The sequence below is a fragment of the Melozone crissalis genome, unplaced genomic scaffold (assembly GCF_028551555.1).
Source record: "Melozone crissalis strain CALT ecotype California unplaced genomic scaffold, PUWL_Pcris_2 ptg000068l_1, whole genome shotgun sequence".
Lineage (NCBI taxonomy): Eukaryota > Metazoa > Chordata > Aves > Passeriformes > Passerellidae > Melozone > Melozone crissalis.
The window spans coordinates 15,239,706-15,256,334 of NW_026535846.1; the positions used below are offsets into that span (position 1 = coordinate 15,239,706).

General features: G+C 44.3%; 1 protein-coding gene across 1 annotated transcript; it reads right to left on the reverse strand.

Annotated features, from left to right (window-relative positions):
• Positions 1-1,172: 1,172 nt before the first annotated feature.
• LOC128945982 (sodium- and chloride-dependent neutral and basic amino acid transporter B(0+)-like) lies at positions 1,173-14,384 on the reverse strand. Its single transcript, XM_054289916.1, has 13 exons — positions 14,300-14,384; positions 12,398-12,529; positions 10,765-10,926; positions 9,280-9,415; positions 8,415-8,547; positions 6,459-6,599; positions 5,275-5,503; positions 5,065-5,190; positions 4,855-4,973; positions 3,586-3,685; positions 3,081-3,190; positions 1,926-2,093; positions 1,173-1,325 (listed from the first exon to the last, which is right to left on the reverse strand). Exons 1-13 carry the CDS (start codon positions 14,367-14,369, stop codon positions 1,173-1,175), a joined length of 1,779 nt encoding a protein of 592 aa, XP_054145891.1. The 5' UTR covers positions 14,370-14,384.
• Between the last annotated feature and the right edge of the window lie 2,245 nt (positions 14,385-16,629).

The following is a 16,629-nucleotide window of genomic DNA, read 5'->3' on the forward strand; positions in this document are numbered from 1 at the left end:
TTCAGCACACCAAATGTATTCATTCTCTCCTCAGTCTTTTTTTCTCCCCTTTACCTGGATTCACTTGTATTACAAGTCAGTTTCTCTTCACCCAAACACTTCCTGCCTATGTAGATGCTAAAGTCTGTGTTCCCAAATACATTACAAACTTCGTAACTTTTCATTAATTTCATTATTTCAGCAAATTTTGGATAAACAGCACTACAAAATAGTTGTAACCTTCACTTTAAGTTCTGCTTCTTTTGGCCCTGCCGTAACACTGCTTGAATCTTTTTTAAAAGCACTTAGGGTCTCCTTTGGAAGGGAAAACTCAAATCTGACTGAAAGAAGCAGAAAAAAACCTGATGGGTAAAGCATTGATGAAAATAGGAGAGCAGACAAACCAGAAATCAATGGTTACCCTTTCATTCTGTAGAGCCAGAGAATATGGAAACATGACGTTTTTGAATTAAAGACAGATGAGGGCTGAGCACAGGGCATGAGAGAGAAGATAGCTCTTTAGGGATCCCAAGGGGAATGAGAAATAGAAGGCAGCCTGCTTTCACCGTGTTTAAACCTTATTTCCTGTGATGGCAATTTTTGCCACTCAATATTTGTATTTGTTTAGACAACACACACACACACAGAGTATACTCAACATCAAATCCTGAGCAGCCTCCCAGGTGCTTACAGAGGAGCTTAGGGAGCAAGGCTTAGACAGAGAAGAATTATTCATGTTCCCTGAGCTCCAGTGCCCGGCAGCAGCACACCCGTTCCCCTCTGCTTACAGCACACCCCTGGGGTGGCAGAGCTGCACCCCAGGGCACAGGCACCCACACACACAGCACCTTTAGGCTCCAGCTGGGAGCACCAGAATATCTTTACTCTCCCCCATACCTGTATCTGCAGTCCAGCTGGATACCAGCTGGATGGGGTTAATCATGCCCAGTCCAGCAGCCTGGGGAGCCTGCAATGGATTATCCTGCCCTCTCAACCTACACACCTGGTGAGATCTCAGTGCCTAATTGATGTGTTCCTCCACAAATACTAAAACAATAAAAATAAATAAATACAACTCCCTTTCATTGCAGGGTTGCTCATTTGCCTTTTTTTTTTTTTTTTTTTTGCAATATTGAAAGACGAAAGCCACATGTATGTTCTGAAAAGCAGTCATCCAAAGAGCCATCTCACGGTCACTTGTCTGAGACGGCAGCCGCAGCCGCATCTGCAGGGGGATTCTCGTCCTCCTTTCTCCTGGGGTCTGCCATGTTGCTGTACCGCTCCCCTCGGTGACACTCCAGGTAGGGGCCCCAGTTTGCTGCAGGCCGGCAGCAGCTGACAAGGCGCTGCAAAGCAAAACCAACAGGCATTTAATGTCTTCCCTTAGTCCAGGCTGCTTCTAAAATTCAGTACAATTATAGCTCTAGGCACACACTGCAGCTCAACAAATGGCGAATCACCAAAGTTGTTTAAAATCGTTCCAAGTGTCTTTGGGGTTGGTGGGTGCTGGACACTGAGGTCAAGGAACAGGAAAAGCTGTGACCAACACAACTGTTTGGGAAAGCTTGCCAAGAGCAGAATATCTCAGATGTGTCACTTGCTTCTGTGAGGAATGGGAGGCAAAACTCCAGAAAATTATATGGGGATAGAAAGCAATAGAAATTCTTCAGAGAATTTAAAGAAGCTGGAATAGCAACAGAACTGATGAAAAATCTCTCTCAAATGGTGTGTGTGCACTCCCAAAGAATTAGACTTTATCTTTTTATCAGAACATGGCAGGGAGATGCACCTTTGATGCAGCTACCAGAGATAATGCTTTGGTCTAAAAGTCCATTTGAAAAACATGTCAAAGTAGTAAATGTGTTGGAGAAAACAGGACAGGTGGTCCTGATAATACCAAAGAAATTCAGATTTGAGGCTATGTCAGTGGGTTTTTTTGCCCTTACCTCAAGAAGGGTTCCTTCAGCTCTATATACTTTTACAACAGCAACAACAGGAATCCACATGATGCTGAAGATGATCATGCACCAGCCAAGAATGTTTCCCCAGGCTGGGTATATTATTGAGCCATAAGTGGGATTTGAAAATGTCATCAAAGACCAGATCAAAACAGCCTAGAAAAAATGGCAAAAACAATAAGAGAAAATCAGGTTTCCAACAACATTGAATTTGCACTGCTTCCAAGTTGGTTTAATAAAAAGAAGGGCTGTCTACAAGTTCTGCACAGTTCCCTCTTGTTTCCTGAGTATGAGAACAGCTGTGCAGACTTTGGTGTTCAGTCATCACCAAGCAGCAAGACTGAAGGCCAGGACTGAAAAATGACACCAGTGCTGAGGTGCACTAAGTATATTTGTGTTTGAACATAACTTAATCTCTAGGTTTTCTTTAAATCTTATGTTGGGTAATATATGTATTGCTAGCTGAGCCCAGTACCCTTCTCTAAATGTTTTTTGCGTTCCTGTATTCCATTATTTACAGGAACACAGGAAAGAACCTAAGATTAGAAATTGGCAAATATTGCTTCAGAAATTGGATCGTTTTAAGCAGCATTTTCTAAACTATAGTCTGGGCAGACTACAGGTAAGGTACTGGCCAGAGTGACTTCCCACTGTTCCTGGATTTGCAATGTTAATCAATTCTGTCATAGTAACATAATCCAACCATCTACACTCACAATTGGAAGTACAGGTTTAACCAAAACCAGACATTCAACAGGACATTTAAAGGTCTCAGTTAGACAGCAGAACATCTGACCCAAAAATGGGATTTCCCTCAAAAGGTTTTCAAACCAATCTCAATCTGAAATTAAGATAATCCAGCTGCCAAGGCAGAGGATCTAGCTGTCCTGTGTTGTCCTTGGGAGTGTAGACCCAGCTCTCTAGTTACTGATCTCAAGCCCCAGCCTCTCCTGGAGTGCATCAAAGGAGGAGGGAGTGTATCAGAAAGCAGATACAGCCCATAGTTCACTTCACTGGCACAGCTATGCCCCATCTTTATACACAGAGCCTGGGCAGTCAGTCCTGGATCTTCACAAAGCAACCTCTTCAATATTAAGTTATTAAATTCTGTCACACTAACACAATCCAGTCATGTGCACTCACTATTAACACCACAGGAGTGACGTAAAACCAGGACATTTTCCACCACAGCCAGAATGAATTGGTCTTCTTCCCAATCATCATTTCAATGTCTTCAATGAACCTTTTTCCTCCTGTTGGAAGATAATCATGGGACTCATTGTAAAGCAGGTACCTCCTTTGCACGTGGGGTTACTCAAAAGCGATCAAAGAAAAGCAATAATCAAGGACAGTTTCTCCAGCTCTGCATTAAAGTTTTTTTTTAATCCTATTATTATTCAGATGGTGAAATTATAATTTCTTTATTGTAATAATTAGTATTTTATACCCCTGGCACTGCTCAAGGCCAGGCAGGATGAGCCTTTGAGAAACCTGGTCTATTGGAAGGTGTCCCTGCTCATGACAGGGGCTGGAATCAGGATGATTTTTCAAGTTCCTTCCACCCCAAAATCATACTGTGACTCCATGATATACACTGCTCCTGGGATTGTTTAGTTTAATTAATGTATTTTCAATGCAAATAATTTACCGTAAATGTGGGAGATGCCTATTATCTCCAGGGAAGCTGAAATGAGGATTCCCCATCCAGCACAGAAGTGATCTATTAGGTTAACCCAGTAAACTCCTGCCTGCAGGACAAACATTAGAGGTTAGAATTTGAGTAGTAACATACAGATAAGATGCATTTGTTCAAGACAATTTAACTAATCATGACTCTGAGTTTTTAAGTTCACAGTTCTCCAGGTCAACTGCAGATTTGTGAATATTATTTTCTTTAAATCCTCTATGTAAAGTTGAAAAGCACATCTAACAAAACACTATAGGTGCTACAAGCAAGATCTATGCTTATATAGAGCATACATAAACAACTGAGAGCAAGATTTAAATTTGGAGCTTACAGGAATAAATTTGGGGCCGAAGGTTTTATACTGAACTACAGCAATGGCTATACCTGTTACCAGTTCTGGGAGGCTTCAATCCTCCTACATGCCTGACTTCTCCATGGGGTTAACCACAGCTTTGAACACCAGCATGCAATAGCAGGATCCCAGAGCAGGAAACAATCTCTGAGCCATTCCACACTCTTGTGATTGAGTCCCTTGCAAGCTTCCCCATCATCCTGTTTCATGACTTATGTACTTTGCTTGACGATACAAATGTCTACTCACCACAATTACCTCCTTCACATTTTCAGACTAATTACACACATAAATCTTTATTTCTAGATGGAGTAATAGCAGTGAACCTTTACACCCTTAAAAGCAATTGCCTCAAGAAATTTTACACAGTATACTTAAAATTCCTTTTCTGTATATCTATTTATATAACTAAACACATACAGGAGAAGTAACCATGCAATCAACAAATGCTCATGAGCCAATGCGTTCTTAATACATGGACAGGCCATTCCTTAATTCCTGTCCTCCTTGGTAGTGAGTTCTGAACAAAAAGATCCCATCAGCATTTATTAGCAGCACCCACTGTGCTGTGGACAGGTTCTATGTGTGTACTTGTGATTACACAAATAAACTCCTGCACTGAGGAACTATAAATCAGGCTGATCATTCGCAGGCTCTGTAAAAGCCTTCTATTTAAAAGCCTGTCTCAGTTCAATAATCACAGAAAACCTTTGGTTCTTCAAGCTTTCCACTTGCTTGTGTGTTTAGGCACACTGTCAAAATTCAAGGGTCTCTAAGATTTATCCACAAAGAAAGCAACATTTGGAAAGGGTATTTTGATTTGAGTTCATCACTTGCAGCATAACTAAACTCACTACCAAAAAAATTCAGTTTCTTACCTGAGTAACACAGACAAGCCCAAATAAAAACAATACTGCACACACACCCATGGTTATAGGTCCTCTATATTTTTTTAACGCGGTGGGATTTATATCTTGAATGCTGGTTATAACTGTTTCTGCAAAGGAAGAAGAAGTGAGTTTGAACAGCAAAATTAAGAAAGGCAATGGTCACTTGAAAAGACATGAGTCACTTGAAACCCCACTTACCTATAAGGGCAAACTGGGAGTCAAGGCCCAAAAGCACAAGCATGAAGAAAAACAGAATGGACCACAGAGTGGAAACTGGTAACTGAGTGAGAGCCTCTGGGTAGGCTACAAAGGCCAGATCAAACCCTGGAAAATAGTGGAGAGAAGGATGTTGTTGTCGTGCCTTGGCCAATGCAAGTCCCAAGACCAACAGGGTGACCATCAGCCTACCTGAGTCCACCACCTCTGCGACAGGCCTCTGGGACACAAATGCCATGTGTCCCAGGATGGAAAATATTGCAAACCCAGCAAATACACTGGTGGCACAGTTGACCACACAAACTATAATGGCATCTGCATAGCAGTTGTTGCGGAACTTGTTGTATGAAGACAAAGCAACAAGCCCGCCCCACCCCGTAGAAAGGGAGAAAAATATCTGGGTGGCTGCAGCTTTCCAAACCTGCCAAAAGAAAAAATAACATGAGAATTGCTGTATTACTTATAGTATTTATCATAAACATTGAAGTCTGTCCACCATTGAAGCTCCAGGGTATCTTGTTTCATTCAGCCTGTGTATGTAATTCTATTTTGTATGAATTTTAGGGAGGATAGAATATAACATGCTGGTGACCTTGCAGTCTCAATCACAAACAGTATCTCTATCGTGTCTAAAGGTCACATCCCAAGCATGTTGCCAAATACTTAAATCATAGTGGGCTAACCCTGAAGAAAAGATTAGATTTCTTCACATAGGTGAATTGCTGAGATATGAATCTTGGCACAGACACAACAAATAAGGACCACCAGGACTGGCTGCAGGAGTGAGAACTTCCATGTACCCTCCCACTTGTGTGACCCAAACAAACCACTCCTGCTCCTGATGTAGCCCCTCAGCTAATGCCAAGCACTCATATAAATACCACAAATAAATATCACACCGAATGGTTGCTTTTGATAAAACTGCAATAATATTGGCATAAGCCAGAACAAAGAAAGTTCTGGCTTTCTTTGCATGCGGTGCCCTTCCTGGTCCACCTAATTACCCAAGGTAATTTCCCAGGCAAGGCATGGCCTGAATTTCAAACTCAGGGATCCCTTCAGCCTTATGATAAAGTCCCTTAAAATCATCAGCAAGAACTTTGTCAGCAGATCCTGCTAAGATTAAACTCCAGCATGGTCCCCAAGAACTGTTTAGAAGCAATAGCACAGTTCTCATCACTGGTGTGGCAGGGAGGGCGAAGGAGGTGACTGTCTTTCAGTTTGAGAGTAGCTGCAACAGGGGCTTGGACGCTTTACACAACCAGCTGCTGATACAAAATACAGGGCAGGACCTGAAGGACCTGACTGGATAAAAAAGAAGAAAGCCACATAACCAGGAAAGCATGTCACACTTCTGGGGCTGAACTTCCTCTCACCTCTGCTTCCATCAGCTTGGTGATGTTGGACTCTCTCCCAATGTAGAACTGGACGCCATCCAAAGCACCTTCCAGGGTGGCACCTCGCACCAACAGGACAAACAGGATGACATATGGGAAGAGTGCAGTAAAGTAGACAACCTGCAGAAAGATGGGCAGGGACACACATTAGGTGTGAGGGGATCCACAGACCTTCATGCAGGAAGACTGGACAGGCTTTAGGCTAAGGTCTGCTGGTACAAAAGAGAAACAGGCAACCAGAGAAATGAACACATGCCAACCACCAAACCATCTGGCTTAGCCGGTTCTGGAGCTGCATTCCAGCAGAAGCAGAAGGCCCAAGCCACATATCCACTTTTGAGAGCGCACTTGACCAGTTTCAGAAATGCATTTTTTTGGCATGATTTACTGCTGTAGGTCTGGATTCAACTAGCCCAGACATCTCTTGCTAGGCAGTGCTTCTAGCAAGTGCAAGCTGAAAGTCAGGAAAAACTAGGCGACCGGGGGGGGATCATTTCCTGATGAGCTCTCTGCTACTCCCCCCGACCATCCCTCAAAAAAAAGCCAAAACAAAAATTTTTTTTTAAAAGTCACTGCTCTGGAAGCTTTCTTTGCTGGAGCAAGGACTTTTAGGTTCTCTCAGACACAGTTCTATTCTGTTGTACTAGCACAATGGGACCAAGGCCAGCAGTACAGTTATTGTCACACAGGCTACGTTCAACAATACTCTGGTCTCTTGAGTCTTAATTTCAGTGTTATTCAGACAGGGAATTGACCCAGGACTGCTGCCTCCACCAAGCCAGAGCATTGTGCCATTGTGTGGTGAGTCTGACATTTCCAAAGACTTCCTTCATGCTTGCCTAGCACAATTCTCTCTGCCTTTCATCTGTCCTGCTCCTGCCCAGCTAGATTCTTCCAAGTCTCACCTTACCCTCCAAAGAAAATTGTCTTGGTGCCAGAAAAAAAATGACAACAGTAAGAGCAACTGCCAGGAACCCAAAGAACATGAGATTAAGAAGAGCCATGCAGCCAAATAATTGAGGCTGGGAAAGAACAGATATTCCACCCCAAAGCACTGAAACAAGGACAGAAAGCTCCAAATAGAAATCAAAAGAGGAGGAGACCGCATACTGAGTGGAGGAAAGGAGGCAGCAAGGAACCAAAGAAAGGCACAATGACAGAAGGAAAATAGGGAAAAAATCTGTGCAGAGAAGGTGAACAAAAGAGCAAAGGCAACTGAGACTGAAGATGTAAATGATGGAGATGCAACACAAAGGTGAGAAAAGAGTATGAGGAGGAAGAAACCAAACCAAGAAAAGGGTCTCAGTGAGAAAGGATGAAATTCAGCCTGCCTGAAGTCAGCCTAGCCCAAAACAAACTCCAGAAAACCATGCTGCAGCTTGTAGAAATGGGAGCTCAGCAGAGACAGATTCTGAAAAGAAGCATCTAAGTACCTTGTCCCTACAACTAATTTCAACTCTTGGGAACAAACAACATTTCACAATCTGCCAGAAACCTGCACACACACACACCTCTTCACAGCACCTGACCTGTATGGTCCAACCATCTCAACTAGACTGGAAGCACAAAATAATCACTGGGTGCTCCCAGGGCGTGTGCCCATGTGTGCCATCACACGCACGCTTCCATCACACAGCCCAGGCAACGGCTAAAACTCAGCTGGAATCGCCGGCACAACGGCAAGATTCCAAAATACAGGGCAGCCCAGTGGAGTGGAGGCCCAGGAGTGAAGTAATAGCTGTGTAATCAACACCTTACTCATATTTTATGTAACAGCTATGAAGCCGAGGAGCAGAAGGGAAGACAAATGCTGAGCCCAGCAGAGGCGGGTGTGTTAGGACTGCATCCTGCCTTGTGCTAAACTTCCCCGGCTCCAGCTGACATTGGGAGGGCAGAATCAGGCCAAAAGTCATCTCCTTGGTCTTCCTAACATACCTTTCCAGAAGATTTGATTCCTTTGTACAGGGCACCTGCAACAATGATCCAGGCGAGGAGGAGGCAGAGAGCCAGGTACCAGACGACCCTGCCGGTCTCGTCCAGCCCACTCGAGCGCTGCAGAGCCACTTTGCTGAAAGCACACGATGCTCCCGTCAGGAGGGGATGGCAGCAGCACACAAACCTCACACACTCCTCTTCAGCTACTTCTCCAGAAAAAATGAGCTGCTCTGTGAGGCTATTACAACACTCTGCAGCCTCTTCCAAGAGCGTGCAGTTGGAATTGCATGATTGGCAATGAGAAGCTGTATATATATGTAACTGCAATTTTGCCTTCTTTTTGAAGCCTACCAGCTCTCATCTCTCCATACATCTCCTCTAAGACCCACCGAAGATATTCTGTGTTAATCATGAAATCCTGACAGGAAAAGAAGAGCCCAAAAGAATCAGTTTCCAGGAACCCAGTGAACACGAGGCAAATTGAGACCGTGGAGCAATAAAGAAATGGCAATTTTACAACAGGCCCAGATTCAGAATAAGGTGAATATATTTTACACAGTAACTCCTGAGAAAAAGAAAAGTATATGCTATGTGTAAAGATGCCAAGTAGTGCCTACCAGGACTCCAGAGAAGAGGACTTCTAGAAATGGCAGCATTTTCTAATTGGTTAAAGGTTGACTCACTTGCTTCTCTTTCTATACATAATTTCTCTTAAAAAAGCCAAACTTATCAATTAAATTTTAAGTCCCCTCCCTAGTGATTTGCATGCCCATGTCCCTAGATAAGACAGAAATAAAAGGTGCATCCAAAACCACAATGCATAAAAAGGTATTTTTTCAGTAATTTCTTTAAAGTATTTACTTACTTCCAGTATTGCTCAGTAGGAAATTGCACTGGTTTGTAGGTTATGGTGCCCTCTATACACGTGAGATTGTTGGCCGTGACGAAGGTATAGTTTGCACGAATGATATTCCCATTGTAGGTTGTGTTGCAGTCATTTACTGAAATCAAGAAAAAGGAATCATTAATACTGGGATGACTCTTATTTAGAAAATCAGACCGATACAGCAAATGTGTTTCCTAAGCAATTACAGCTTCAGTTTGCCTGCTAACAAGATTTGGAAACAAACCGGAAATGTCACTTGCAGCTGTGATTTCGCTACTTGACTGTAAATCAAAACACCAAGAATCTGGTGTGCTCACCACATATTACTTATCCTCAAGAATACTTACAAAAACCAAATCTGAGCATAGTTAAAATTGTAGCCTTGGTTACTCTATGAAAACCTTTGTCCCAAACCAAGGTAACACATGGATCATCTGGTATCTGATACTCATCTGATTGCGGCAGAGGGCTTGTTAGAACACTTTACATATTTTCCTTGGAGCAGAGTTGGAGGAATGGAAACTGGGGTTGGGAATTTTTTGCCAGAACATACAATAAAAAACACTTCATCAGCATATGCATCAGCATTTACTGGAAATTCTTGTTGAAGCCTATTTCAGGACAGCTTCCTCAGTTCAGTTCAGTTTTGTGTTCCCCCAAAACTTACAAATTAGGTGCTGAAACCTTTTTTGTTTTGCCAATAAATGATCACCAACTTTTTGTTACATAAAGCCTCTTAGAAGATATTTTCAGATATATGGTTGAGATATATTTACATTAATATTGCAAACAATATAATCCATCCTCATCTTGTCCTTGCTATTTTAATAATCACTGGTTACTAGGCAAGAACATTTCCAGCTGCTAACTGGTAATTACCTCACCAACTTCACCTTTTGCCTTAAACTGGTCTGATACAGAAACTGGTGAAGTTAAGTACTTAGGCCCTACCTCTGCTGTGAAACACAAGAACAATGATGTGGAGATACATTCTAAAGAGTTAATGAAGAGCGAAACCAGCGCCTCAGTGGTGCTCAGGATTACCATAGCCACAGGGGACACAAGGAGTAATGAAAAGACCTCGATAAAAACTACTACACTAGTTTGTCTCATGAAAGGGGTTTTTTCGCCACAAAGCCTGATGAAATGGGAATGCAGTATTTCAAGCGATTGGAAATGTATGTACTAGAAAAAAGCTGAGGTTTAAAAGGAAACAAAAAGGATCCAACAAAGTGATTTCAGCCCAGTTCTCTGTAGATTTCCCAAGCATCCAGAACCGGTGGCAAAGAAGTGGATAAGCATCACTCCTCTGTGTTCAGATACAAAACTCCAGGAAGGACTTTTGAAGCCATGGGTAGCTGTCCTAATCATGTACTTTCACCCAGAAAACAGTTACCAAACAATTACCAAATATAACAATTACCAAAACCAATAATATTCAACTGTGTCTGGTAAGTATGGTACCTTTTTGTGTCTTGCTGCAGAGATCATCTGACCAGGAAAAGCAATCTGCCCATGGCAGCACTTTTTGAAATGAGGCAAAGAAATAGAAGAGTGCATAAGCAATGATAACATTGTAGTAGATAGTCACAAATGCTGTGAGGATGACCATTGTGATGCCCACTCCTAGGAAAGAGAAACACAAAATATCTTAACCACCTCAAACTCGGCTTGCAAAACCCCTCCTCCCACCAAAACAAATAGACTTCACTTGACTTTTAAAAGGCGACTTGGGAAGAAGTTCAAGTTGGTTTTTGTTTGGTTTTAAAATATTTTTTAACAGCAAACAAACAGCGACATTTCAAACCCCTTAAATGATGGATATGATCCAAACTGACCATCTCAAACATGCTTTTGAAACACAATTTGAATCAGGCCCATAGAAAAATGGACTATTTACAAAGCCTAAAGGAGAAATTCAGTATTTTGTTCTCTCCCCATTCAGAGGGAAATTTACTAAAATAAAACAAACTCTACTAGGACTGCCCAAGCCTTTTTAAAGATTCCGCTGTAATGAATGCTTTAAACTACAGTAAATTCTCAATATTACTGTTCTCCCCCTTGTTAAAATCAGTTTTGTTCTGTGAGTTTGGAAAAGCCTGAAAACAGTACCAGTCATCTTAGAAACTATAAATAAGTTGCTGTCTTTACAGATATATAAAATATATGCTGGGTTTAAAACCTTTTGCTTTTAGACAGACTGCTTTGGTGAAAGTTTCTTGTGCTGCAGAACAGAGACTGGCAATAAGAGTAAATATTGGGGCAACCAGTTTCTGTAGGTGACGAGCAAATTCTTTTTGTATCCGAAGGAAACTTCTCCTACGTTAACTCCTCTGGTAGATTAAGACAAACAAAACCATTGCAGAGTCCTTTACACCCTTGGTACAGGACCAGGATGGACAGGCATGAGTAAAGCCCATGGTTAATTGTTTCCAAACAAATCTCCCTTTGAGAGTGTTTGAAATACAAACCATCACCACAAACTCAAACTACCACTACAGCATGCAACGATTTCTCTTATCTCAAGAGGCATCCCACTTTACAAAGACAGAGTCTAGGCTATTTTATCTCACCAGCAGATGACTCCCAAGGCAGCTGCTCGGTGATTGTGCACAAGATTGCACAGAGCACCCAGACCCGCGTGCCTGTGCCCACACTGGCAGCCAAATACAGAATTCACCCATCCAACACACAATTGCCTCACAAGCTACACTGGACATGAAGCATAAAAAGCCAGTGATAAAGTCAACTTCTAAAGTTTACTTTCAATCTGTTGCACACATTACACAAGTTGTTTTACTTGAGTTTTTCCCTCACATGGCAAAACAGAGACATTTCCTTCTGCCTGGACAGCTGGAGTGAGAGTGATGTGCTGCTGAGCACAAGAATCTCTGACAAAACCTTTCATAACCAAGAGCCTTTCTGGGGGAATCTTTACTCAGCATCTGTTTATTAACTGAATAATGAGGAAGTATATACCTGGGTACAGAACGCTGGTAACACGGATATCAGTGTCTCACAATTAGTAACTTCATTAAGAAATCATTAATTCACAACAGTTTATTATTAGAATAAAAGGAAAGATAAGAAAACCAACCTTGAAACAATGGTAACATTCTCCAGACTAAAATTGGCCCTTGACTGGCAAACTGCCCCATGGAACATTCCATGAAAAATAAGGGCAAGCCAGCTAACGCCAGCATGAAGGTGTAGGGGATTAGAAAAGCACCTGAGAGGAGATAAAAAATGGGGGGGAAAGCACAATCACACACACAGAGAAAACAATACATCTTTCAGCATTCACCACAGTTTTATCCCATTTTATACTTCTCCTTTCTCCCCTGCTCCCCACTGGAGGTGCTTATTTTTGAAATAGAGAGATCTGTTTCTAAGTCCTGTTTTCTATAAGACTAAGTAGTACCTGCAATGAATGTCAGAACTGATTTTAAAAGAATGACTTCTCTTATAAGAAAGTAAATTCACTTTATAAAAAACTATTGAGGATGTGCTCTAATACAAGTAAGAATGCTGCTTAACTGTAGTGCACCTTGTCCACTTTCTATTTAATCCTCCAACTTTTAATTTAAAGAGGAACAGAACCATTCCTGTGTGTGCTCAGCTGTGTTTTGCAACTGCCCTGTTAAGCAGGTACTGGACATCAAAGCATGAAGATTATTTTCTATGGTTGGCTGAGTCCTGTGTCAAACATCATCTCAGGATGGCTCTTGTTCAAGTCCATTTAATAGTGCATGTTAACCTGATATCAGTGAGCGCCTTGTTCTGTGAAAGGGACTGGCACTTCTTTGTGTGTGCACAGAAGACAGGGAAAGCGAGAGCACGAGTTTCATAAACACAACACGATATCCCTGCAGGAATCTGTCCTCATCACTCTCAGTGAATTTAAAGCAATCAAGGACCCAGCTCTGCAAGGAACTGCAAATACCTGATGTAATTTCAGGAAGTAAATTGTCCCACAGAATTAACTGGATTACTCCTCTGTTTCAAAACAAGGATGTAACAGTTGTCTTTATCAATCATGGGCAAGGGGCACAGAAAAGGATGCAAGCAACAGCACAAATATGCCTTTAAATGCAAAGTCTCTGCTGCAGCAGATGAAAAAAAAGATCTAGTCCAAGGGCTGACATCACAACTTACTTGGTTTTCACAATTTTCTTCAACAAAACTTCAAGTAATGCAAACCAACCCATGTCACTCCAATAAAAACTCCATACTGGCAATGCCTCCTTGTATTCCATGTGCAGCCGTGTGGGCTGTACTGCCTTTACAGCCCAGAATTTTACTTCAACAAGACTTAGGCAGAGCAAACAGGTACATATAAGTAAGTTCTCTGCAGTTACTATTTAGGCACTCTTTAATTACCAGGGGTCGCCTGGCAAGTAGATAAAGCTCTGGAATACAAGCCAAGGAAGCCAGTGCCTCTGCGTGGCTTTGCCACTAGTTCATTGTGTAAGCAGGTAGAGGCTCTCCCTGTCTCACACTTCCCAAGTGTTTGATCTGGGTAATTATTGAGCTGAGATAATTATTCCAGCTTAGAGTGTTTGCATGGAAAAACAAAGGTGCAGAGGGGATTCCACTGTTCTCTATAAACATACCAGGTATGGTATATAACATAAACTTACCAGAGGGTAAGCACTGGGGAGGGAGAGCAGCTATTTAGACAAGTAGAGGATATTGGCACATGGACAAAAAGGTACACGTTGTTTACAAGTAATTCAGAAGATGGTATTCTCAGGTAGAAATTTGCAACTCAAACTAAATACTATTTCCCTTCTCAGCTGGTACCAAAAAAGCACATAGGTGCCTCTTAGTGCCCTTTCTCATGAGCAGGCTCTATCCCAGTTCCCAGGGTGGTAGAGCTCACATCCAGCTTTGACAGAACATGCCCAGCCTCAGAGCTGGCCCTTGGAGCTTGCTCTGCTCTCTCCTGGGGAATAGCAAGGTGTGCCCCCCCTGTGACCCTGCCGTTCAGCACAAGTACCTCCTCCATTCTGGTAGGCAAGGTAGGGAAAGCGCCAGACGTTGCCCAGGCCCACGGCATAGCCCACCATGGACAGCAGGTATTCGGTTTTGTTTGTCCAGTTGCCACGGTCCACATTCTCATCGGTGCATCTGACATCCTTTGGAGAGAAGAGGGAAGGTTTGTGATACCCACCAGGCAAGAAGGGCAATCATATCATCATTTCTCTGTCCAGAGACGTACCTTGTCAGGATCAGCAGAGTCATTTTTTTGGGTACCAGTCCAGTTGGCCTCTGGCAGGACAGCACAGACCTGTGAGAGAGGGTCCCCCCAGAGAGCCCAAACACCTCCACAATTCTGCCTTACTCCTTTGTGCTATCAGCTGCAGGAGACTCCTCTATTCTGCCCCTACAGATGCCCCCATACTTGTTCAGATGTTCACATCAGCACATATCTGTATGCTCACTTTAAAAAACACCTGTCCTAGCGCCTTGTACATCTGTCGAGGAGCTCGTCCCACTTTACCTTCCGCTACCTGTTTGGATCTCGCCTGCACAGACAACTTCATACCTGCCCTCAGCTGCCGACATACCTGCGCCCTGCTTGTCCGAGCGCCGCTACGCCCACCTGGGCACCTCCACAACCCACCTGCCCAGGTGCACCCACACTCGCCTACATTCTCGCACACCTGCCCAGGTGCCTCGGCACCCCACCTGCCCGGGCGCCTCCGGCCAGCCTCCCCCCGCCGCCTCACCTTCTTCTTCCCGCAGGACAGAAAGCCGGGCAGGCTGAGCATCCCCATCTCTGCCGCCGCTGCGCTCTGCCCGCGCCGCCCGCCGCCCGCCGCTTTATCGGGCCGGCAGCCGCCCGCCCCTCGCTGCCCCGCCGGGAACCGCGGCCCCTGCGCTGCCCCGGGGCCCGGGCGGGGCCGCCTCCCGCCCCCGGGGCAGCCCCTCGCAGCCCGGGCCCGCTGACCCTCCTCCGGCCCCGCGCCCGCTTCCTCGGCAACACCCACCTGCCTCAAACACCTTGCACGGTCACCTGCCCACTTCCCCTCCTAAATACCGCCTGCCCTCCGCACGCCCTCGCTCCTCGCCTTAGCCCGACCCACTTCCCTGCCGCCAACCTGCCCGGGCTCGCTCCCCCACTCTGGGCTCTTCAGCTCTGCTTGCACCCCTGCCTGGCCGCCTCTCTGTCACACACCTTCACTTCTAGCATGTCTCCCTACTCCTTCCCCTCTTCCTGCTCTTCCAACGTCTACCCACACACTCTCCTTCTTGTTTTCTACCTCAGGACTGCCAATTCCCCATCAAACACTGACCCTCGCCTGACCAGCCCACTCCGCTGCTCCCTGTGCCTGCTCCCCACGGAGGCACTGCCTGTCGGCCTCACCTTCTCCCACTGCCCTGTTGGCCTCTTGGCGGTCCTGCTTCCGCATCAAGGAACTTACGTTCCCCGGTAATTTTTGCATCTTAACACAACTTTCAGGTACAGACACAGAAAGGGCAAGTCAGGAGAGTTGTCATGTCCAGTGGAGGAACTTGAGCAGAATGACCAGGCAACCACCAACACAACCCATCTGCCCTGTTCCAACCAGGAACGTGGCTGTGACATTTCACCCTCTCTGGGAAGGGATGTCATAGTGACCTTCCCCAGGCATTCCATAACAGCCAAGGACACTCCTCAAAGTCCACACTGTGTACAGACATGAGAAGACACAGATTGTCTGGTTGCTTAATTGCTCTCCCCTATTTATAAATGATCTTTTCCACGGATCTTTCAGATCCACACCTTGACAAATACCTTTTCTGTCCAAATTAGTGGGGACTTTTTATTTAGCAAAGTGCTACCCACTGTGTCTCAGTATGCCAGGCAGCAGCACACCCGTTTCCCTCTGCTTACTGCACACCCCTGGGGTGGCAGAGCTGCACCCCAGGGCACGGGCACCCACACACACAGCACCTTTAGGCTCCAGCTGGGAGCACCAGAATGTCTTTACTTTCCCCCACACCCGTATGTGCAGTCCAGCTGGATACCAGCTGGATGGGGTTAATCATGCCCAGTCCAGCCTGTATCTGGGCATGATTAACCCCATCCAGCCTGGGGAGCCTGCAATGGACTATCCTGCCCTCTCAACCTACACACCTGGTGAGATCTCAGTGCCTAATTGATGTGTTCCTCCACAAATACTAAAACAATAAAAATAAATAATACAACTCGCTTTCATTTGAGGGCTGGATATTAAAGACGCAGGGCTGCTGATTTGCCTTTTTTTTTTTTCGTGGTACCTTTTCAATATCAAAAGACAAAACCCATATATGTGTTAAAAAACAGTCATCAAAACAGCCATC

Excerpts from the sequence above, each read along its gene's own strand:
- LOC128945982 (XM_054289916.1), bottom strand. The coding sequence starts at position 14,369 with ATGGTGGGCTATGCCGTGGGCCTGGGCAACGTCTGGCGCTTTCCCTAC. Across the intron at positions 5,191-5,274 it reads CGCAGAGGTGGTGGACTCAG|GGTTTGATCTGGCCTTTGTA; the intron begins GTAGGCTGATGG and ends ACTATTTTCCAG. Across the intron at positions 1,326-1,925 it reads CTGAAGGAACCCTTCTTGAG|CGCCTTGTCAGCTGCTGCCG; the intron begins GTAAGGGCAAAA and ends TTTGCTTTGCAG.